This window comes from Rhipicephalus sanguineus, chromosome 9 (genome assembly GCF_013339695.2).
Source record: "Rhipicephalus sanguineus isolate Rsan-2018 chromosome 9, BIME_Rsan_1.4, whole genome shotgun sequence".
Classification (NCBI taxonomy): domain Eukaryota; kingdom Metazoa; phylum Arthropoda; class Arachnida; order Ixodida; family Ixodidae; genus Rhipicephalus; species Rhipicephalus sanguineus.
The window spans coordinates 17977150-18001390 of record NC_051184.2 but is presented as its reverse complement, the minus strand read 5'-3'; the positions used below and the strand labels follow the sequence as shown (position 1 = coordinate 18001390).

General features: G+C 47.3%; 1 protein-coding gene across 3 annotated transcripts in view; it reads right to left on the bottom strand.

The window, feature by feature from the left end:
* Window positions 1-24241, bottom strand: part of LOC119404678 (uncharacterized) — a 97037-nt gene that overhangs the window by 53330 nt on the left and 19466 nt on the right. For 2 of the 3 annotated variants that reach the window (XR_007417486.1, XR_007417487.1), the window contains exon 2: window positions 5226-5479. Coding sequence is in view for 1 of the 3 variants with exons in the window: in XM_049418976.1 (XP_049274933.1) it covers window positions 2258-4374; window positions 5226-5298 (2190 nt within the window). In the remaining 2 variants the exon portion in view is untranslated. Of the gene's footprint in view, window positions 1-2069; window positions 4375-5225; window positions 5480-24241 lie in introns of those variants that run through there. The other variant, XM_049418976.1, reaches the window with a different exon arrangement.

Below are 24241 nucleotides of genomic sequence, written 5' to 3'. Positions count from 1 at the left end.
CACCTCAAATGTCTTTTCACTCTTTCATTGAACACTCACTATCGCTGGCGTGACCACGTGATTATGATCGTAATTGAGGACCAGCTATACAACAAATGCACACAGAATCCGAACTCGACTGTAATCCATCTGTCTCGTCTACTATCAATTCTGAGTTTTTACATGCCAAATTAAAACCACGATATTAATTTTTACCATGTGGGGTTTCTTGATGGCACCCTGTATGCGGGTTGTCGTTGTTGTTGTTGTATATAATAATAATTGTTGGTGTTTTACGTCCCAAAACAACGATACGATTATGAGAGACGCCGTAGTGGAGGGCTCCGGAAATATCGATCACCTGGGGTTCTTTAAAGTGCACCTAAATCAAAGTACACGGGCCTCCAGCACTTCGCCTCCATCGAAATGCGGGCGGGATTGGATCCCGGTTGTTGTTTGACTTCGCCTTTATCGAAATGCGGCCGCTGTGCCTGGGCATCGAACCCGCGTCCTCGACCTTAGCAGCCCAGCACCTTAGCCGCTCAACTTACCAAGGTGGTGGTTGTGGTCAAAACATTTATTAACCATTAAATGGTTACAGAGAGGAGATTGGGTTGGGGCAAACACGACTACTACACTGAGGAAAGGGTTAGAGTGCCAGAGCCCTGGAGACGCGCCCTTCGGGTCCGACCCGGCGGATCTGTCGCTGTTCTAAAGCAGTGCGCCATCCCGCGCTTCATCGGAATCTTCTGTTATCACAGCAACGACTCATATACATCGCCCCTGCACCGCAGAGCAGACGGCACGACCACAAAAGGACCAGCCGGCCAATGCGCGGAGAAGAAGCAAGAGCAAAATTCCAGGCACGCACCACGCGGTTCGGGAAAGGCTTTGGCCGAGTGCTGCTATGGCGGCGTACTGGAAGTCCCGGTAATGCAAGCCCGTGCCCTGAATCACGCCCTTAACCAGAATAGAAGGGGACGTCGGCGGACGTCGGACGGCGATTCGACCTCGTCGCTCGGCCGTCGCGCGTGACTCATTCTCTCTCTGTGGCAGCCATGCAGAAGCTCGCGAGCTTGCCTCTGTTGCAGCAGTGAATAAGAGAAGGCGTAGACCGGTGAACCCTCTCTCTCGGTCCTTGGTGTGCGCGATGCTGCCCCCCAGACGGTAATGAACCGTTAGAGGGGAGTGGGTGGTCGTTCGGCCCACCGTCTGTGTGTGTTTGTGTGCACGATCGAACAAAAGCTGCCGCCCGGAGAGTAGTAGCGCGAGTAGCAGCGGCGTGGTGTACTCTCTTGGGCCAGTTGCTTTCGGCGCGCACGCTGTACGCTTTCAGTGGAGAGGTCTAATGTGGTCACGTCTCTATTTGGGTTTCTATAGCACCACGATCGTGTGCGCGGAGGGAGAGCGTCACCACTCGAAACTTGCGCGTGGCTGTTCTGACCCCCACGCGGTGTCGTGCCGAACGAGCTGCCACGACTGCTGCGCAGCACGCGTCCGATATATGAATACGCATCGAATAATAATCATTCTAGTCAATGAGAACCGATAAAAGTTTGTGGCTTTTTCTGAGAGGACGCCTGCGGAGTTATATATCTGAAGGGTGCCGTTGCTTCGGTGACCATGATGAGCAATTTATCGGTAATCGTTTTTTTTTTTTCGAATAGGGATAAGCAGATGTAGTTATCCAAGCACTCTTTGCTATCGGTCACTACTTTTATTGATAATTTGTTCCATGTCTCGACTGACTGCTGTCCGCTTTTACTTTTGTATGTGTTAAACATGCGAAGCTCACTGTACTGCATAATTTCAGCCCCCACACGCTGCCACACGTTTCATGTTCGGCGCACGTAACATTTTAGCTGCGCACGCAGAAATACGTAAGCGTCTCAGGCTTTACATATTATGAATCTGCGATTACACGTACTATTACTGTTTTATGACAACGCTAAAAATGTGTGATATAGCTTTTTTTTTAAACAATCCACAGTGATAAAAAAGGCAGCAGAGTATTTACAAATGTACGAGGAGTTGTCCAGATGCAATAACTTCGATTGCATTATAAAGCGATATTGACAGGAGCGAGCCTTTTATATCGACTTGTGATGAGGCGTTGGTCAAACAAATACGTGGGGAACGGCATAATAGTGTAAGTGCGCATTTGCGTCGGTCGCGCACCCTGAACAAGCTCGCCGGAATCGTTCTATTGGGAAGTACAAACACAGAACCGCAACACGTACGTATATTGTTGAGCGTCAGCATAGCAACGTCATCGTCTCTAGTGTCTTTTGTCGACAGCCCAAGGAAGTCTGCAATGGTCCGAACGGACCATGGCATCTGCCTTCTTACAGCGAAACACCCTGGCGAAGTCGCTGCTCAGTTTGATCGCCTCGTTGCAGGAGCGCTTCGCCGTGTCGGGCTGTTTCGTGGAGCACAGTACGTGACACCACGTCACGAAAAAGGTCTTCTCTGCGCTGTAGCCGTCGAAGTTCTCCAGTCGCAGGTCTTCTCTTCCGCTGCCCAGCAGGGCTTCGGCGCGAAAAGCGCGCCACGAACTCTCCAGCGCGAACGCTCGGGAGATTCGGTCGAGCGCTCGCGTTGCGACGTGCTTGTTCTTCATGTCCGACTCCGCGTGCGAAGCCCTGAGGCACGCGACGGAATCGGCCAGTAAAGCCGGCAGGTCGCCTCCGTGGGAAGACGCGTACGACAACGTAGCGTTCCTGAACATGGCGTCAGCGGCCGCGGACCCGAGTCCGGCGAACTTGACGCTTGCGACGATTCCGTCTTCGTAAAGGGGAGGTGTCAGTGCGTAAGGAAGGATGATCATCTTGCGCTTTTGGGAACCGCTGTAGACTTGGACCGGTGCCGCTGTCGTCGAGATCATGGAAGAGTAAAAAATCGTGTCTGGATCGAATCGCGTGCGCAGCAGCTGACGCGTTGCCATCGCATTCACGAAGTTCTCTGCGAAGCTGGCCTCTGACATGGGGGGATAATGCTCGTACATCGACGCCATCTTCCCGACTGTGCTCTGCGTCACAAAATCGGCATCGGGAGGCGCTTCCGTTGCGAGCATAGCCAGCCCTCCCTTACCGTCAGACGTGCCGCCGAAGGATTCTCGAGTAACTTTCCAAACGGCGTGAAGGACGTGAGTGACGTCAGTTGCGACGTGAGCGGGAGTCGAGACCGAAGCCCAGGCGATCACGCCCATGAATCGCTCCACAAGTCCGAGACACTGTCGCGGGCGCAGATCGTATGCGTGCGTCATGTCGCCGTATTCCAACGCCGCCAGCTCGCCGTGGAACCAGGGCCCGAGGTCCTGGACTATCCACCACTCGAGGCAGCGATAAAGAGACCCGTTGTCCATAGAAGCCGCTAGTGTGCCCAAAACTTTCAGCGCCTGCCAGTGCGTGACGTTGACACTTCTGACAAGGCCAACGTGACGCGTAGTAGCGTCCCACCACTCCCTGATGCTGAAGCCTCCCATTTCTGAGGCCATTTTGTCCAGCGAGGCGAAGTAGCGTGCCACTGGTGTAGCCGCAAGGTACGCATCGTCGATGTCCGGAATGGCAGCCGACTCCAGCGCGACTAACTCATCAAAGACACTCTTTGGAGGCGACGTGACTCCGAAGACGGTACAGTAGACAGTGTAGTAGCTCCAGTACCTCCCGGAGTTTCTCTGCTTGGTCCTCACCTCGAATACAGGCTTCAGCTGGTAAACGGGATCGATGAACAACTGGTAGCTACTGGCCTCGTAACGCAACTCGAAGAATGGATTGTAACCCTTTTGCGCTGCCAGATAAATTAGGGTTTCCAGTAGCTTCGGTTCTCGGCTCTCTCGTGGCCACCGCAGGTTAAAGTCCTCCAGAATCTTCAGAAGCTGCGGCATTTCGTCCCTTCCGCGACGAACCACAGCCTCGCATGTCTCGTACAGTATGGCAGCTTTCTTGACCGCCGTCTGCGTTCTGTTATTTGGCGTGGACAGGTCGCGGAACTTTGAGACCAGCTGGTCGAGAACGGCGTCGGTCATCACTGTGAGCGTCGAAGTGCCCGCGTTCGCGTGACTCCAGCCGCCGCAGGTGAACTCGTAAAAGTCCTTACACGGCTCGCTCGACTCGTTCACCGAATTCGAGAGACGCAAGCCGTACAGGGCGCACGTCCGCGAGTCGCACACTGAGAAGCCCGGGTCTGCTGTCAACGGCTTGGTGAAGAACGGCAGGACCATTGCCAGCACAGCGAACAGAACGACGAAGGCGCCCATGGATCCCATGAAGAAACGGACTCGCCTTCCCATGGCCTCGATAGCGGCCAGGTCGATGTCATCGTTGTTGTCGTCGCAGTCCAGGCCTAATGGACCGCTCAGCTGTCGCCTCGTACAGAGATCTGGCATTGCCTGCGCTGTCGCGAGAAAAATGACTATTGTATTTTCCTGGATCACAATGAACGCCATAGTGTTTTCGATCTATCTCAATGTCAATCCCGATGCGTGTACGTAACATTTCATCCTGGATGTGATGCTATGTTCCATCACAAATGCGCGAAAGTTGGTCAATCATTTTTTTGGCACCAGCTTCCGAAAAAAGAAAAAGAAAGGTGGCGCTAACGCGACATGTGCCATTATGTCAATTATGCAGATAACGACAACCTAAGTGTGTATAGCGTACAGCAAACGACGTGAAACCCACCGCGGTACTTAGGTTTACGGATACGGTGTTGCAGTGCTAGAAGACGCGGGTGCGATTCCCGGCCACGGCAGCCGCAATTAGATGGAGACTACAATAAAAACCCGTGTATTTAAATTTAGGTGGATGTTGAAGAGCACCAGGCGGTCAAAATTAACCGAATCTCCCCACTTCCCCTTCGAGCTAAAGTGTGCTTCATCACATGAAAGAAAGGGGGGGGGGGGGTTAAGGGCTCGTTTCTTTGACACAGCCTTGTTGAAAACCAGCAGATAATGGAACCATCATATCGTCATTCTTAATAATCGTATGATTTTGCCCTACCGCAGCGATTTGATAGCTTCCTGGCTAGTTCTGATGACAGAGCGACCGCCCCGGAATCCAGGGCCGGGATTGATTAACTAGGAAGTTTAAATTCTGCGCGGATTTACCTTGAACAGCTTCATTACGGACGTGTGCGTTTGTATCCATGAAGCAGCCGTGGCTTCATGCTACAAAGCAGATGGAAGACAGTTCTTCCTTCCATGTAACCCCATTTTTTGGTCTGCTGAGATTAATTTTTACACTCACCCGCAGTCTTGGAGGCAGTCTTCTCTGTCGGTTGTAACGGCGCAGGACACGTCCGAAACGTCTCCATTGCCATGGCTGCGGTGTCCAACTCGCCACGCAAGCGCGTTTCGGGCGATTTCAGAGTATCCGCCACACACCAAGGTCACCGCACACGCCTGAACGTCGACATTGTAGGCCGTGACGTCATGTAAGGCGTATCTCCAGTTGATTTCCACGGGGAACTTCAGTGGCGTCTGAGAATTCAACGTGCCTGCCTGCATAAAGATTTAAAAAAAAAACTTGTATTACTGCAAATATTCTACGTCATTTTCATGCACCGAATGGTCAGATACTATTATGGATACCACAGGCAAACGTTCGGATGAGCGTAAAGAAAATTTAATTAATGGGTCTCACCAGGAGTACAGTCATGAGCAATATGAAAGGGAACGCTGAAGTTACCTTCAAGGGGCAGCGGCTAAATACAGTTGGCAAGCGTAAAAGGTTTCATAACATTGCATATTCAAGCGGAGAGGCACCTCTTGCAAATCGATATATATCTCTCATATTCGTACATCACGAGTAATCGTTGTTTAAACAAGAATTCGGAGTTCATTTTTACATTGTTCAAGACTGTACTCACCGTGTTATCTGTAGTCGCCCGTGACTCGATAGTACCAACAACAACAACACGCGGGGACACTCGCAAGAGCTTTTGATCGAGGTTAACCTTTTCTTTTAATGTTTTTTTTCCCTCTTTGAACGCACGAAAAAGAAATAAACATTCTCAACACTCAAGGGAATGATTTGCATTAAGTTTCTCTGATACCAAAAGCAGTTTATATTAACTCTTGTTAATAGGCCTCGGGATATATATGAGGTCCGTTTTGTTGAAAGAAGAAAGAGTCGTAGTCAACGCGATCCAATATTGTGTTCGAATAAGCTCCGCTTTGCTGTCCTCAATTGCGATTAGGCAAGAAATACATGGCGTTGTTAGCACGGAATTGAGACACGCCTATAAAATTAATTGATGTCGCACTAGAATTCAAGAACACTGCTCCTGCTCCCTTGGGGATCACTATTATAGTTAACTTATCTTTGTGACTCTCCTCGAATACAGAACTTCGTACCTCGTTGGCAATTTAATGCCTCGCCGTTTCGGTATGACAGCCTGCTTTCTAATGTGCACGTAGCATCTGACTTAACAAACTGCGCACTTAGGCCCATGGGTATATATGATGCTTGCTTTCCAAATCACTTGAAATTACCTATCTTCAATCTTCACATGACTTAACTTCAAGGACAATTGTAGTGGTGTCCTAGCCACGATATAACTAACGTAATATCAATTCGAGCAATCCCTTCCATTTCTGTTATCAGACCACTTGCAATCTGGAACCACCTCCATGCAAAAGCAAGCTTCTTATCAAGGAGAGTGCACAGTGGTAACGCAGTGCGTATGGCGTTCTGCTGCTGAAAACGAGGTAGCAGGTTCGATTCCCGGCCACATTACAAAAGTGGGCGACGTGCGATAACGGCCAAGTTAGGCGTTTTGTATGCACTCCTGGTTGTTAAAATGACACCACAGTCTTCCATTTCTATGTCTCATCGCCCAGTAATCATTTAAAAGCTTATCACAATCAATCAATCAATCAATCAATCAATCAATCAATCAATCAATCAATCAATCAATCAATCAATCGCTCTATAAATCTGAAAGGATGCCGCAGCACCCTTCGACAAATTATGCAAGTAGGCTGTTATAATTTTAAAATCAATCAATCAATCAATCAATCAATCAATCAATCAATCAATCAATCAATCAATCAATCAATTTCTCTATCAATCTGAAAGGATGCCGCAGTGGCCCTTTGACAAATTATGCAAGTACGCTGGTCGGTTCTGCTTTACCTTAATCAGCTTAGCATTGCAACCTGCGTATATTTTACGACACATATGCCCAAATAAGCGATTGGGATCACGGCTGTTTAAGCATGCGGTGTACTTACAAAACGCTCTCAAAACTAATCGCTGGAAACTGGCAAAAAACAGCAGCCCTCGAAACCTCTTCGTCTTCTTCTTCTTCTCTCCATTGTCTTCGGTTCCGCAAGGCTATTCTTAGGCCCCCTTATGGAAAATTATGCTATCAATTTCTGAATCTACATCACATAATTCAACTATGACAGCTGCCGAGTGTCTAAATAACTTCGTAAATTGTAAATGCCTATAAGACACTCTCCCGCAGTGGGTGTGAGCCACGGATACAGGTGAACAAGAACAAGGACCTCACCGCCCGGAAACATCTATGTACACTTTTATTGGACCATTATTTATGGGAAACGTATAGGTTAAATGTGGGCCAGGATATGAACGAAGGATAGGTTGAGTTGAGTTGGATAAACTTTAATTGTCCGACATTTGTTGCTACTTGTGCCCGGGGCTAGGCTGCCAGGGATCCATCGTTCGAGAAACATATATCGAGGTCCTCGGCGATGGCCCTGGCCTGCTGGGCGGCCCACTCCTGGTCTTCGGGGCCCTCGCTGAGGAGGGCGATTTGCCATCGCTCAGGGAGGATACGTAGTTTGCAGAATTCATAGTGACCCCATGCCTGCCACATTCTTACCAGAAGACTGAGTAGAATTTACCTTGGAATCTCAACTAACTTTTATTTGAAGAAAAACAGCGGACAGAAAAACGAAGACAAAGAACAGATGAAACACACACATCGCTGTGTGTGTTTCATCTCTTCTTTGTCTTCGCTTTTCTGTGCCCTGTTTTTCTTCAAATATGAATACGCACCAACTCGCCCAACTTGCTATCTTGTTTCAACTAATCTTTCTTTTTACCCCGCCTCGGTGGTCTAGTGGTTATGGCGCTCGACTGTTGACCCGAAGGTCGCGGGATCGAATCCTGGCCGCAGTGGCTGCACTTTCGATGGAGGCGAAAACGTTTGAGGCCCGTGTACTTAGATTTAGGTGCACGTTAAGGAACCCCGGGTGGTCGATATTTCCGGAGCCCTCCACTACGGCGTCTCTCATAATCATATCGTGGCTTTGGGACGTTAAAACCCAGATTAAAAAAAAAAAAACTTTTCTTTTTTTTTTAGTAATCTGCGGACGCAACTATAAAAGCTAAACGTAGAGAACTGGTCGATTGCTGTGACAGCTGTAGTTGTGGCATGAGAAAAAAGAAGGTTATATTTAGCGCAGCAGTGGTCGAGAGGGTGCCTACATTTGTTGTAATCTCCTTTGGTACGCGCAACTTATGCTAACTCGTAACGTATTAATTCGAGCTTAAATTATTCTTGTCTTGATCCCTCGTTATTATCGCAGTCGTGTTTGTGCAAAACGTATATTTCTGATGCTCATATATCCAGCGTGCTTACGCATCGGCATCCCGCACTAGTCTTGCGAATGTCAAAAGTGCATGTAGCTGCGAGAAACTGAAGTAATGGTTTGAATAAACCTGCTGAAACAACTTGAAATTAAATAAACACGGATTGTCTTCTGACATCCTCAATGCATTTCTGTGTTGTTTATGTTGTTGTTTATGTTGTTGTTGTTGCTGTTATAGCTGTTAGACACTTACTGTTAACTCTTCGCTAAGCTGGAACAGCGAATTACATTTTTTGCAACAGCAACGCGGCCGCTCTTGCCATGGAAGAAGACTGAGTTAAGTCAGGAAGGGCGCGAAAACGTTAACTGAAAACACTAAGCCTCCTTCCACGCAATTTCTGCTCAAGCAACTTGTGATAAATCTTGATGGCGTTTGCGTGGGCCTGGTCAGCTGCGTATCTATAAATGTATTAAGAGGAACCACCACATAGATGAACAGCGCAGTTCTTCTGTGTCAGAAGAGACCAAAGTGGAGCAAGCAGTAAAAAAAAAAACAAAACAAAGAGAACTGTGACATAAACGCTGCCGTAATTCGGCCGCTGAAATCTAGGAAGGGGAGTTGTGCTTGTGTATGTCCTTTTGCTTCGTGTTCGCCCTTTCACCCGGTGTACGCTGCCACACGCTACAAGGAAGGGCAGTCTGACCTTCATTTTCCAAACCAGAAATAAGCACTCGTAGGTCATGTTAATTAATACAAATAGACTTTGGCAAGAACGTTTTTCCATAGCCTCTAATGAATGTAGTGCTGCTCCTTGCTTTTTTTAAAGATGGCCTCATAGCAGCTGCAAGTTAGCGAGCTCTAGTGGGTGATACTTAGAGTGACATTCAGAAACCAATGTGTCATTCAGAAATGAATTCGAAGTAAACACTGTTTGTCTTTTCCTTTCAGATCGGTGAGTGTTGCTCATGGCCTCTCATGGGGGATCGTTATGATGGCTGTCGGTTCCCGGTTGTCCGTACAGGTACGTGACAGCCATTACAAGAGCCGTAGGCCTTAAAATCGACCATGTCGTGCTTTTTTTTTTTTCGTAGAGGATCGTCAAACGTCGCACTATCCAAATGTGTTCGTCTCGCGACTGTACGCTACAATAAATTGAATACTTGACAGTGATCGAAAACAGCACTTCCGAGATTTATGGGTGGTAACATTGCGTTTATATATTGTTTATATTGTTGACCGAGTTACCTCTTCAATGGTCTATTATACAATGACAAACTGAGAAACAAAACCAACTGAGAATTTACCTTCACTTCACGTGTACTTATTGCCTGGTTCAACGGGCAGATTAAGATGACGCGGAATAATTAGGTCAATCTTTAAATGTTACAAAAAGTTGCATAAAAAGCAAGTCGCTTGCAGATTGTCAGTTTTGCTTGTTTTGCCACTGATTGTGCTGTTCTCTCTTGTAGTGGTTACATTGATTTGTGCACATTTCTCACAAGGGAGGAATGTGGAAAAGTAGCGCTCGTTAGCAATAGATAATACTGACTGGTACTGGCTAACGTTTGCTGAAGGTGACTGAGTGATTGCTATAATGTAGTAATAGTGTTGGCTTGGCTAACTATCGGCAATTCTGGGCTGTAGTGTTGGCTGAACGATGGTAAATGTCGGCTAGTATCAAGCAATATTTAATAACGTTGACTATCCGCTGTTATAACGTCAACATCTTCATTTGATCCCAATTCAATGATTTAATTGTCCTTTTTTATTTGTATCCATGGGCAACGCTGCACGCACCCGGTACAGAAACACATCTTCATTTGGCTAAAGCCCCAAGGTAACATCGAATAACGCAGGGGTCGGCAACCTACGGCCCACGAGGCAGTATTAGGCGGCCCCCGGCACGACGTCAGAACGCCCCCCCCCTCCCCCTCCCCTTGTCACTTCCAATCTGAAGGCCGACATGGCACTTTTGACCACAAATGGGCTTATACAGGAACAAAGAAAGATCGCCTCCATTTGGCATTGTGCCACACCTTCACACTTAGCCAGAATTTAGCCAAAATTTAGCCAAAACTTAAGCAGTTTTGTATATTATTATCAGTTCACCAAATCTTTTTTTCTCTTTGCGCGCAAAGCACTCTCCCCCCCCCCCCCCTTCTCCCCTATATGACGTCCGGCCCCCGCCGTGTCGGCTTCATGCAACTTGGCCCTCCGCCTCAAAAGATTGCCGACCCCTGCAATAACGCATATAAACGAGGACACAAGCAAAACACATGAACACGGCAGCATCTATTTGCTCCTCAGCAGCTCGGGTGGCCTGATACGACAAAAAAAGTCACGCATGACGCAATTGCTAGAGCGGCACGTCGGTGTCGACCCTGGCTGTGGCAATAGTGAGGCTGGAAAAATAGTGGAAACCCTGGAGCGGCAAGGCGTAGGTTACGGGCAGCGCCTCCTTGTACGGGACGCCCAGTGACTCAGGCCAACCACTGACACTGGCAAAAGAACTCACAGGGTCCCTTATGCATTTGCCTAAGACGACTCGAAGGCGAAAGCCATCTTTTTCTTCGCATTCGACGTGTTGATCCTCCCCCGTCCCCCTCCGAAAGCTTTCTGCACCTAACGCGGTTTTGCACTGCCTCCAGGATCGGAGGCATTGTAAGTAGGGGTGTGCGAATAGTGAAATTTCACCTCGAATCGAATTCGAATCGAATAGTGCCGAATAGTGGCCAAAAATATCGAATATCGAATCGAATATCGAATAGTATATTTATACGAAGTGTGCACCGCCGGGTACGACAACACAAAGGAAAAATCAGGAACGCTACAGCGTGCCGACAGTTTTATTACGCACTTGTTCGGGAGTGACTTTTGTTTCAGCTTTCATGGGCGCGCAAGCGTGTTGACAGAAGAGCCGCCATTTTAGTCAGCAGCGCCACTCCTAATCTCCTAACTGCTAACGGAGGGGGATACGGATCTATAGTTTTTTTCCCCCATGGTCGCGCAATACGACTCATCTGACGACGGTAATATTGTGCTTCATCCGGACCCAAAAATCTTCGGGCGCCCATTCACAGCAGCGTTTTAACTGCGTGCCGGAACGATGGGAGTTTCTGAATGAGTGGTTCGGTGCGGCAGTGGCGACTGCCCTGCGTGAACGAATGTTTACATGCAAAGTCAATGACAGAGGGTTTCGCAGGCCAAAGTCAGAACGTTTTACGGCGCTTGCGGCATATGCGACCGAACTACGCAAGAAGTCCGTGCCTTCGTTTTGGGAACGAAGTTGTGAAGGGCTTGACAGTTTTCTCATGTGTTTTTCTACGTGCGGAAATGACATGATCTTCTTTAAGATCAGCATGCGCTCGCTTTTGAACAAGGATGTCAGTAAAAGTTTTAACGAAAGGCCTACTGTAACGACGTTAGTGTTTGTTTTAGTCGCCCCACCCTAACCAAGTTGCACCATTGGCCTTTGTCGCATTTTAGATATTCGTCCTGTCGAATTATTCGAAACTTCGAATACTAGCTATTCGAAAGTCGAATCGAATTATTCGATCAGGTACTATTCGATTCGAATTCGAAACTCGAATATTCGCACACCCCTAATTGTAAGCTTTCTCCACCTCACCTGGTTTTGCACTGCGACAATGTCATACGATGATTTCATGATGACCTCACGTTTGGTTATCCGTGACGTCATAATGTGATGACTTCTTAAATCATTCCTGTTGACACCGACGCCACCGACGGGCCGTTGACGGGCAATTTGCGCGTTTGATGAGACATCGAAGGCTTCAGCCTTAATTGTGACACCTATGCAATGCCACGCAGAAAGTTGCCTTTCATTCAAGTCGTACGGCGGTGGTATGACGTCACGCGTGACGTTTCTGCTCAGGTCACGTGATCTCGAACTGCTGAGATGCAAATTAACCTGCTTCATGAACACACACACGCATTTGTTTGTGTACCCGTTTGTATGCACTGCAATATTATTCAAATATGCCATACCAACGATAACACATTGCAAGACGAGTTGACCTCAAGTAAAGATGCCTTGCTCAGAATTGTGGCCTTTTTTTTCACGTTTTAGTTCGTCCAACGCGTCTAGGCCAAGGAGAGTAAAGGTAAGAAAAATGAAGGAGAAATAACGCTGACGACTTTTCAACATCTTGAGGAGTCCATCGAAGTTAATGAATGTCGGTCACTGAGGTCTGCATACCTCTGTGACTGCTTCCATAAGTACTCGTTCAGCTGCCTCGTAGTTTTAAGTGACGGCGGTGTTGAAATAAGACCCTCCAGGTAAATAAAAACTAACTGCGTCGCCGAGTTTTCCGTCGCCATTCAGTCATTTTGGCGGCAAAGCCTCAATGAACGACTTGGGCGTGGCAGCACCTTTTCACGCGTGAGGTCTGTGGACGCGAACGTAGTTAAAAAAAAGAGTGTTCGTGTTTTCTTTTTGTCTTGCATTTTCTTAGGCTTCTTCCCTTCTTTTATTTCTTTCTTTCATTTTCCTGTCTTTTAGCGATCGTCGCACAAAGTTACCGTTAAGCGACGATTTTTTTTCTTCTCCGATCACCGGTTTGCCAGCTGGAAAGGAACTGGTTGATTCACGCTTGAAATATTTTTTTTTTTCTCCAGCCTCTGTCAATTTCTTTTTTCTGCTCTCTCTCACTTTTCGGCGGCTGGCTCCGAGGAGATCGGCGGTGGCATCCTTTCTCTCTCTCTCACCTTCCTCCTCTCCACTTCCTCCATAGGCGGCCGCCGTGAGAGGAATGCGCCTGACGTGGCGCCAGTCAGGGTACGGTTACAGGTGTGCGTGCCACGCTGGTTGCAGTTGCGCTTATAAGGAGCCGGCCGCTCCAACTGGTCACCGTTGTGTAGTAATCAAAGCAAAAACATAATAGAAGGGAGCACCCGATATTGAATAGATGTCAGCAGTATTTCACTGTTAATCAATCGATCAAACGTTTATTTAACGTGCCCAGGAACAACCGTAAGGTCTTTGTACTGGCGCACGAGAAAAAAAAAAAAAAAACAAAGGCCAACATTCATAATAAAATATCAGGGATAAAAAACGTTATAAAATTGCACATATACAACTATGCGCAGAAAAAAAAAAGAAAACAGTGTACGAGGCTCTGTAAGTAAAGTGCAAAGCTCGGATCAGAACAACGACTGGGAGCTGTGGAAAACATCGAGCTCCAAAAAGTAAGCATTGTAAAGACGTTGTATCCTGCCAATGGTAGAAAGAAAAAAAAATAATAAAAAAATGTCAACAGTGTACGAAGCTATGTAAGTACAGTGCAAAGCTCGGAGCAGAACATCGACTGGGAGCTGTGAAAAACATCGAGCTCCAAAAAGTAAGCATTGTAAAGATCACTAAATACTACTACTTGGGGCGTAGGCTATTCCCACTGCCACACGTAAAGTTGAACAGGGCTCAGGCAGTCACGCTACGTTTACTGCAAACTGGGACGTACCCCACTCCGTATTTTGTAAAAAAAATTCACCCTGAAAGTGAAATTAGAAAAGAATGTGACGCATGCGGTGGCATCATTGAAATCAGACACATGCTGGCGGGCTGTCCCGCGAATCTCGCCAACCCCGAAGAAAAATGGCTTCACTGGCAGAAGATGATCTCCAGCTGTTCATATGAAGATCAACTACGGGCTGTCCAGAGGGTTCACGATGGCGCCCTAAGGCTCGGCTTAACGGTGCCGACGTGGACGCGGCCCGCCTCGGTCTGAAAAGACTGGGCTTCAGGACTCTTAATAAAGTTTTGTGAATGAATGAATGAATGTAAAGACGTTGTATCCTGCCAATGGTCGAATGTTCACAGAGGCAGGCGGTTACATGAAAAGGTCTATTCTCTCTGGTCAGCTTACGTGGAATTCGGAAATCAAGACAGTTGAGCAGTACAGGGCAGGATATGATACCATGCACAAGCTTGTGAAGAAATAACAGATCAGCGCGAATAATAATAATAATAATAATAATAATAATAATAATAATAATAATAATAATAATAATAATAATAATAATAATAATAATAATAATAATAATAATAATAATAATAATAGTTATTATTATTATTATTATTATTATTATTATTATTATTATTATTATTATTATTATTATTATTATTATTATTATTATTATTAGTCGTTGTTGTAGTTGTCGTAGCAGTATTATCAGTACTTGTTGTAATAGTAGTAGGAGTAGCATGTGAAGGGCTAGCAGAAAAGCTGTGACCGCTTTCACAAAATTCTCGTAATACCACCTTCGAGTTGGCCTACACTGCAAACGCACCGTTATCCCACCTACTCCTGTCAAGAACCTGGGAAGGTCTGTTATGAACTGCTGCTTCGCCGTTTCTCTTTCCTCTGTCCCCTTTCCACGACCTGAATTTTCGCGCCACAATAAAATATGCACAGCAAACTTAAGCACTAACCTGCCCAAGAAAAAGTCGCACGGTCCATTACGCATTTCCCTAAGGCGACTCGAAGGCGAAAGCCATCATCTTATTCTTCTTCTTCTCAGCCCCCGATTGTATTGCGAGTGCTTCAAACTTACACACATTATTGGAAGACACTCGATATTCTATTACAATAAAAATATTGCCATACTACGTTGATTTATATGTTTCATACTATGGAATCTTAATTAAATTGTAAATAAATATCTGTTTATCCTGAAGTCACTCATGTCCTGTTTTTTTTTTTTTCACATACACAATCAGATCTCAGGCCAGAAATATAGCGCGAATTTGTTTTCAGTTATGTCCATTTCGAGCAAAGAGAAATTATACTTTTTGCGTGTCTCGCGGAAAGCGGCACGTCGAAGGACTCCTCGGAGATGATAGTGCTTTCAGCAAAGAGATAACACGCAACAGTACACTGCAAAATGAAGCTATACGAAGACACAATCATTAGGTTCGTTTCATTCAAACCTCAATGTATCTTGCCCTTTCTTAGCGAATTGTCGACGCAACTACTAAAAACAAGCGATGCACACAATTGTGTACAGGGCGTCTCAAAGGTCTATATACCAACGGGACCAAATAGCAACCTTGGGTCACTTTAATTTCTTACGAAGGAAGATTTTTCTATGAATGACCCTAATGGTCGCTGACTCTCTTCTGCACTGTTAAACGAACGGTTCGCAAGACAAGGGGTAACTGACATGCACAGCCGCGGACACCTTTGAGTGACGTCCACTGAGTGACGTGTGCCGTAATGCGATGCTATGCAACACGCACTCCTTCGTCACCGCTGCTTCATTACATAACAGTACTGTCACCTGCAGTTTTGCCTCATTTCTCACTCACAAACTGCACTGCGTGAGCCTTTTTTTCTTACTCGCCAAAAAATAGCTCAGTCGCACTCTGTTGGACCCCCCGGTGAGAAGTCATTACGTAACAACCGAAGACTCGCGCAGCACTACGTTTTACCGGCACTGCTGCGATCACCGCGGTTACGTCGGTGCTCCTTACTGGCGTTCCTTCAGTTCTCCCCCCTTTTTTTTCGTTGTATTTTGCAGAGATTCCCCGGAGAACGCTGGAAATAGCGCATCGTTCATTCGGCGCTCCTCTAGACGCAAACGCTGACACCGAAACTTGTCTCCGCACTGCGCCCTCAACGAGGCGTAGAGTTCGCATAAGCTTTTCTGAACAAACAAACAGGCGGCGGTGCACGCGCGTCATCCCACGAAAATCTGTGCAGCGCTCTCCAAACCTGGACTTGGGAAGGAATTCGCAATCTTCTTTGCACCTTTATGATACATATATCAGCGAAACCGCGAAAACACTGGATACATACGTGGACATCACAAAGTGTGTCGCGTCATAAGTATTAGTGCGTGACATTCTCTAGTAATAATTGCTTGAGTTTCACGCGCCAGAACGGATATATGATTACGAGGCACGCCATAGCGGGGAACTTCGGATTATTTTGACCGCCTCGGTTCTTTAAGGTGCACCAATCTGAGCACACGATTCTTTTTATTTCGCCCCGAAAAAAATGCGCCCTTTGAGGCCGGGAATCGAACCCATGCCCTCGATGTCATATTCGCGTAAACACAGATAATGAGCTGAAAACATGCATTACGAGCGTATCATTGTCATCGTCATCATCATCATATTTGATACGTTGACTGGAGGATGCAAATCTCTCACAGAAGGCTTGTGAATAACATCAGTCCAGTCTCCCGATGCACAGTCGGTTGCCCTATCCACTAAGCCACGCACTCTCATGTGTAAGCCGAACCCTTCCTACACGCCTGGATGTTCGCTCATTTCATTAAAACATTAAATGTATTACACGGCATGTGCGGAGATCTCGCCTATGCGCTTAAGTGCTCACATTGGTGGGGTTAAGCTTATTGGCTGCTATTCAGAGATGGTCTGACTTCTTGCCTCCCAAGCTGATCAAGGTAGGCAATACAGCAATATTAAATGTAGAGAACTGCCCACTGGCTGCGCCTGTAGCTCACCCATTATATATACATACATACATATATATATATATATATATATATATATATATATATATATATATATATATATATATATGTGTGTATGTGTGTGTGTGTGTGTGTGTGTGTGTGTACACACACACACTATGGCCCTTCATCTCAGCATCAACCCCTTCACGACAAAGGTTTGTCGCTCATGTAAACGTTACTTCATGACGAGTGTTTCTCTTTTTGACATGCTCGCTTAGATCTTATATGATGCACTTGAGCTTTAGCTCGAGCGGCTCATTTCTGCAGCATGCCAAGTTCTGCAGAAACGGTGCATAGACGACCACCCGGTGTTCAAAAAACACTCCTTTTCAGAGAAGGTTGTCGCCCTTGGTGACAGCAACGAATGTGCCCGTGAGGATTCCAAAGCGCCCACTTTAAGAGCGCGTACCACCCATGTTCTTGCTTGCCTCGGAGGGTCAATAAACGCCAGGGTAAAAATTCTTCAGGCTTGACAGATTGCTCTTGGCAAGTAGCTTTTCCACATAGGCTGGTCTGAGCGCTTCCGCAAGCCAGCAGATGGAGAGGAATTCCAGTGAAGATGTCGATGTCCTTTCTCTTTCTCCCAAACGTCGCGAATGAACGTCAGTAGTCAAAGCGAACGGAGTGGTAAGATAACCATATTAAGAAGCCTTATATGAATCATGCAAATGTGACCTTCAGCGAAAAGCCTCCGTGAGCGACATAATGACGACGAAGTGACCGCACGAGCTGCGCGTTTACTTTGCTTGTGAGGCGCTCGCGTGATAAAGAAATAAAAAGCAGCGTTCTTCTCAAGCGTGGCTCGAGGCGCGCGAACTGCGCGTTCACTTCGTCTACGGCGTTCGCGCGACATAAAAACTATTAAAAAGCGGCGTTCAGTCAAGCGTGGCTATGCTGCCTACCTTTGCTATTTTGCCTACCTTGATCAAGTCGGGAGGCAAAAAGTCAGAACCTCTCTGAATAGCAGCCAATAAGTTTAATCCCAACAACGTCTTTTAACCCCAACGTAGAGCACGTTCCTGCTCTGCTTGGAAGGTCAGCGAGGAACGTGCACAACACCGATTCACATTTAGCTTCTTTCTTCTTACCTAGACTATGCGGGCGTAGGTTTGAAGGAATATGTGAAACAGCTTCGCCCACACCGATGCCTTCTCGCAGACCCACGCCGTCGATGTTGATTAATAGTGCGTGTCGGCTAAGAGACTCTCGCCGTCTCAGACTCAAACGGCATAGCGTGCGTGATATCGTCTGTCTCGCATACGCTTCGTCGAGTATCGAGGCCCAGTCTTGCACTACAGCCGCTTGTAAATCTTTCCTTCCGTGCGGATTGAGAGATCAACGATCGCCTTCGTGGCGTGGAGGGGCCACCTCGGTGCGTTGCCCTAGCCACCCTTGTCCTCCTGGCCTTTGTTGACTAGAAAACCGTCAATAAAGCTGTCACTGTATGACGACTCGGTGCGATCAAGGCGGGTGTGAAAGTTAAAGAAAAAAAAGAAAGGAAAGCGGTGCAACTTTTCTTCTTATTTTTCCTCTTTCTACGTAGATTCTTCTTGTTTTCATGCCGTCGGAATGTTCCGCAAGTCGAGCTTGTACTACGCCCTACTTCAGAGTACAGTGCACGCGTGCATTGCTATGGAGGCTATAGCGTGACTTCTCGCGGTAGCTGCATTCACACCGAGGAATAGTTTTTTTTTTAGCAGTTATTAATGCAAAAGCCTCATATGTTTAATGAGAAGGTGGCCTTGAACGAAATCGTGGCGTGAGCGTGAAACGATGCAAAGAATATGACGTGACCTTTCAAGCGTGGCTCGAGGCGCGCGAGCTGCGCGCTCACTTCGTCTGTGCGGCGTTCAAATGACTACAAAAATAAAACAGCGGCGTTCGCGTCACTCTGCCTACTGACGGCTATAGAGCGACGCGGAAAAGGCGCGTGATGGAAAACGCTTAGCAAGGGCCTATTGGATTGTGTGGTAGTCTGAAGAAGTATGCAACGCCAGAGAAAGCTTGACGAGCACGAAATGAGGCACGACCAGACAAACGGCTCATAGGATTCTGACGTGACGTTTCAGCCTAATGCATCGGCACCCAAGCTTTCAACAATGCTGTGTTTGTGTATGCAATAAACGAAAACAGCCTTCTTTATTACTGTACTGTAGCCGTTCCCAAAGTGCCAAGTGCTTGACCCGAGTCTGGCTGCAGCATGTTTAATTTTTGTCGGACAAATGGTTTCGCATTTTGGCAGGTCCGAATGAAGGGCGTGCTCGACATTCTCCTCTTAAACAGCAGCGTCCTCGCACTGACGTCACAACGCTCGTGTTTACAAACACGGAGGAGCGCCGTGGGCGTTGCTTTAAAAAGCGGGACACGGGCGAAATGCGCGTCACGCTTTAATTGTGCCTACAACCCCGATTTGTAAAGTGCGCGGTGAAACACCGTGTGTCACGAAAGCGTAACACTGGCGACCTACATGTGCTCTTCGCAGCGCGTTCTTTCTCGGGGCCACGAAGGAGTGTTCCTTACTGCACCCAACCACTCCTTCAACCCAAATTGGGAAGGAAAGAAGCGGACAGAGACAGCGTTGTAGTACGCCGGACTGGCCGACTCGAACTGCTCGCGTAATCCGTTTACCGTTTCGCAAGGACGAACGGAGGCCCACCAGCGCGCGACCTTGGCAATGCATCATCCGGGGTATTGTACTACACGAAAGCTTTGAAAAAGGATTCGATGTTTATTTTTTTCGGGACGCGGAAGAACCTATTCGCAGCGCCGTCTCCGTTTGACCGTGCTCTGAATCGAATTCGTTTTCCAGGAAGCGAGTCCCGAGTGATGCATTCATGGCGAGGCTCTTAGTGGCTCGACTCTCGGTCGTAAAGCGCTCTTACAACATCACCTGTAGGAGGAAGCCTTGCGCCATCGTCCAAAAGAGTTCCTCAAACAGGAACTGAATGCAGGACACTTGCAGGGGGCGGATCCCGTGCGGGCGTCGAGGAGGGGGGTCCTCTCATAAAGCGATAGAGGACAAGGGTATGGAATGGAACACGATGAGGGTGCACTCCTCTACACGTCTGCATGTTGTCCTCTCATCGTGATTTAAGGGTACGCCTCACTGCACGCTAAATCTTATGAATAAAGATGGCTAAACGAGCTTATTGACCATTAGAAAGTAGGAATATTAGGGAGGAAAGCCGGACTAGTTGGTGTTAATTGCAGATCTGAGCGCGGTGTCACGTGTTTCGTAGTGTCGTCGTATACGCCTTTCTTGTGCTAACTAGGTATGTCCCCAAATCAGAAAAATGAGGATATACAGAAAACGGTACATTCGACAACGAATAACACTACGCTGTTATTCTTTTTTTTTTTCGCCTGCGCTATAGCAAAAGTTCATTCTATAAGCGCACAAATTTCCTGTGCCACATATAATAATATATGGGATTTAACGTCCCAAAACCACGATATGATTATGAGAGACACCGTAGTGGAGGGCTCCGGAAATTTTGACCACCTGGGGTTCTTTAACGTGCACCTAAATCTAAGTACACGGGCCTCAAACATTTTCGCCTCGATCGGAAATGCAGCTGCCGCAGCCGGAATTCGATCCCGCGACCTTCGCGTCAGCAGCCGAGCGCCATAACCACTAGACCACCGTGGCGGGGCCCTGTGCAACATATATACCCTGGACCAACTCATGCGTCAGAAGTTGCAGCTTTTCGAGAAAGAGGGAGCTGTATATCCATCAATGGATAGTTGTAGCATGCACATACGTCCAGGATCTGGAAGTGTGCAAAGGAACTCGAGGTGTAACGCGATAGAGGAAAGGGAATGGGTGAAAGTGCTTCTCCAACAATTGTTAGGAGTTGTATATCTACTAACTCCGATTGGCTAAGTGACTGACGTTCTGCCGCCGAGCGAAATATCGTGCGTTCGAATCCCCGCCACATCGACCACATTAATGCACAGGCGCAATCCCAAAACATTCATGTATACTTCAATTTAGGTTTACATTAAAGAACTTCACGCAATCAAAATTTATCGGTAGGCTCTCACCGCCCTTACACTAATAAATAATAAACTAATAAATGCTTTATGAAATGAAATCCTTTCGACCCCTCAGCGGCACGTACAGCAAATGTACTAATATGGAATGTCGTGGCCATTTGGTCGCCGCGTCTTGAAAGGCGTAAAAAGTACACCACGTGAACTACAATGCTGCAAGGACTAACTTATTTAAATTTAGGAGGTCGGCAGAGTAACAGCATCTGCGCATGCTCAACGCTGTCGGCTATACGGGACAGTCATGAATAATTTTAGTGACGTAAATGTATGCAAGCATCGCCCTGAGAGAAAAAGAAGCGCGGAGGCCCCACCCAGCCGTTTGAGCTGTAAAAAAAGAATGGTGAAGGGTACCCGAGACAAAGCAGCTGACAAATTATGACGAAACGTTGCACTTGCGCGCAAGAATCGGTCTCTTACCGCCTACACCACTGCCACAGACAGGTTAAAGGCCACTACTCCGGGATCCTCTCCAGGTAGCGAGGCGCCTTTTGGAGCGTGTTACAGTGTAACCAGCGAAGCCAGGGCTGATGTCTTGGTGCACTCCACGGGCACATTATGTAAGATGCATCTTAGTTTCAGCGGGCTTAACCATCGGTTGTGTGCTCCGCAGCGTGCACAGAACTTTTACAGGACTGCCATGACTGAACACGTAGTACAACTAGCGGCAGCAAGGTCGAACAGCAGCCACGCGCGGTACGCAACTTTTCGGTCTCCCTTACTAAGCATCACACGGGCCGCCTGCTATACAGATCACGTGGTGCTCATGTAAGGGACAGTGCAGCGTCTGCAGTCATATTTTTCATCGTGCGGGCCAGTCAACAAAGAGGTCGGTGTTCTTGTGCCAAGCGGATGAACCACTTGCCGCGGACTGCGACAAAACGCCGTTTGCACACACAAAACATCACGTCACACGTTTTGTGTGCGACGTCGTGTATGGTTCTCGGCCGCAAGCGTTATACCCATGCTATATTCATTGTGCCATTAAGTGATCCGCACGACAATTTTAACTGCTCGACGTGTATAGGTCCTGCTGGTTTTACAATGCTGCGCGCTTTTAGGGTGAGACAGCGCACACTTGCGGTGTCCGGGTCGTATACGTCCGGTATGCAAGCGTAGCGTGAAGGCCTTTGAGCTGCGTCTTCCCTCGTCTTGTCTTCGTCCGACCCACGACTCTTATGGAAATCGGCGGCTGGACTCGCGCGCATGAGCAAGCGTTGGTTGGGTGGCCGCTGCAGAGCCAGGCGCAAGATGAGCGATTGGACGGCCGCTGTCGGCGAGGTTTTCTCTCGAGAGCGGGGAGGGTCATTGTCTGGCGCCAAGCCTTGCGCGGCACTTCGTCGTTCTTTCAAGAGCAAGACCGGACCGGCGCAGTCGTTGCAGCTGGGGCGTGATCGCCATCGAAATGAGAGGGGCCCTCCCCGGTCTCGTCTTAATGCTGTTATATGCATGTTTGTCCTGGTACGAGTGTAAACCTGGCATCCGGCTCTCTTTTTCTCTTTCTTTTCTTCTCATGGGCTCCTAGAACGAGAACTTCACCCACGCCCAGGGCCCGTCGAAGGACTCTGCGGTTTGTCTCTATTTTAAAGAAAATCTTCTTCCTTTTTTTCCCGTCGTACCAGCAGGTTGTGCTCGTTACAGGCAGAAGAAAACGGGGCGCTATAGGAATACACGTATAACATCCGGGAAAATTTTGCTTCGTAACTTCGCCCTACCGAACGCGCAGTACAGATTGGTACGGACGCACACGACTGTCAACTTAGAGGTGATCTTTATCCCGGTGCACATTCCTTGTCAAAATTGTACAGGTTTCGTTGCCTATACTACTGCCATGAACAACACAGGCAGTCAATAAGTGGAAGTTGCTCTGTTGTGCAGAAACTTGTGATTGTCCTGCTCAGAGTACTGGAGTGTCAGAAATGCTACCTATACTCACACACTGTATATCACCTGTGCTATCAATGAAGGTGCTGGCAAACATTCTTTTTTTACCCGCTTAGTTAGCTGATTGCCTCTGATTTTCGTCGCCCTTTTTTATCATTATACCTATATTTTATTTTTCCCTATCACACTTGGCTACTATGACGCGGAAATGTGTACAAGTGCATTGTGCTGCGTGGTGTCACACCTCAACTGCCGCTCTATTTTTTTTCTTGTCCAAAGGAGCGCCGTGCATTTCTTGTTGGCGCTTCTTTTGTCATACTGCATACCCTGTTTACGTGCCTGATTTTATCAATTCGCTTTCCAGCCAGCAACAGTACTGTGATACGTCAATTTTATTTTATATATCGCTACCATTTCATACCGCGACCGAAACGTCAGTAATGTCGCATTATATTTTTCTACGTGCCCCTATCTTTAAAATTATTTATGCGACCGATAGAAAAGAATCTCTGCTTCATTCCCACGCTTTACTGCCACTGTGTCCGTCCTGGGATATAGAAAAAAAAATGGCATGGAAAAAATTGAATGGAATATAAAGCGGGATAAAAAGAATAACAATAACAAGTTCAACGTTATACGAGCTCAGCGACCGGCGACACGCACCTCATTGCCAGCGCTGCACCATCGAGCTGAATTTGGGTCGCACGGAAGAAGATGCGAGGCGTGAACTACTCCTGCATGCCGCTGCCCTCTTTCGTGCACTTCCGCGCGGGTTTTTCTTGTGAGTAATCGGCGATGCTCGGCCACGCTGGGATCATCGTTTCGTTGACGCAATCGCCGCTACGCTATAAGGCAGGGGCGTAGCAATAAAAGTTCCAGCTATCAGTGAGAATCCTAGCTTACGTGGGGCGCGATGACTTTTGGGACGACGTCGCTGAAGTTTCTCCGTCTTATTCGTTGTCCTGGATGATAGAAAATCAGTTTTGCGGAAGACCGCAAGGTGGAAGCAAGTTCCATAAAACGGAATCATTGCGATCCAGCAGTTGGTTCCTGAAAGCTACAGAAAATGTTGATGCTACTGCATCTATGCGAATTGATCATAAAAAAACACTTCCCAAATGACGAAAAATTCAAAAACTTTCTTTTTCGAACGCTATCGCGCCATGAAGCTGATGTGAGACTTGAATGAAAGTTGCAGTTGTGGCTACTCCTGCCCGCGCATTGGTGGCTGCTCTTATGATGAGAGATGGCTACCTCAATGACGT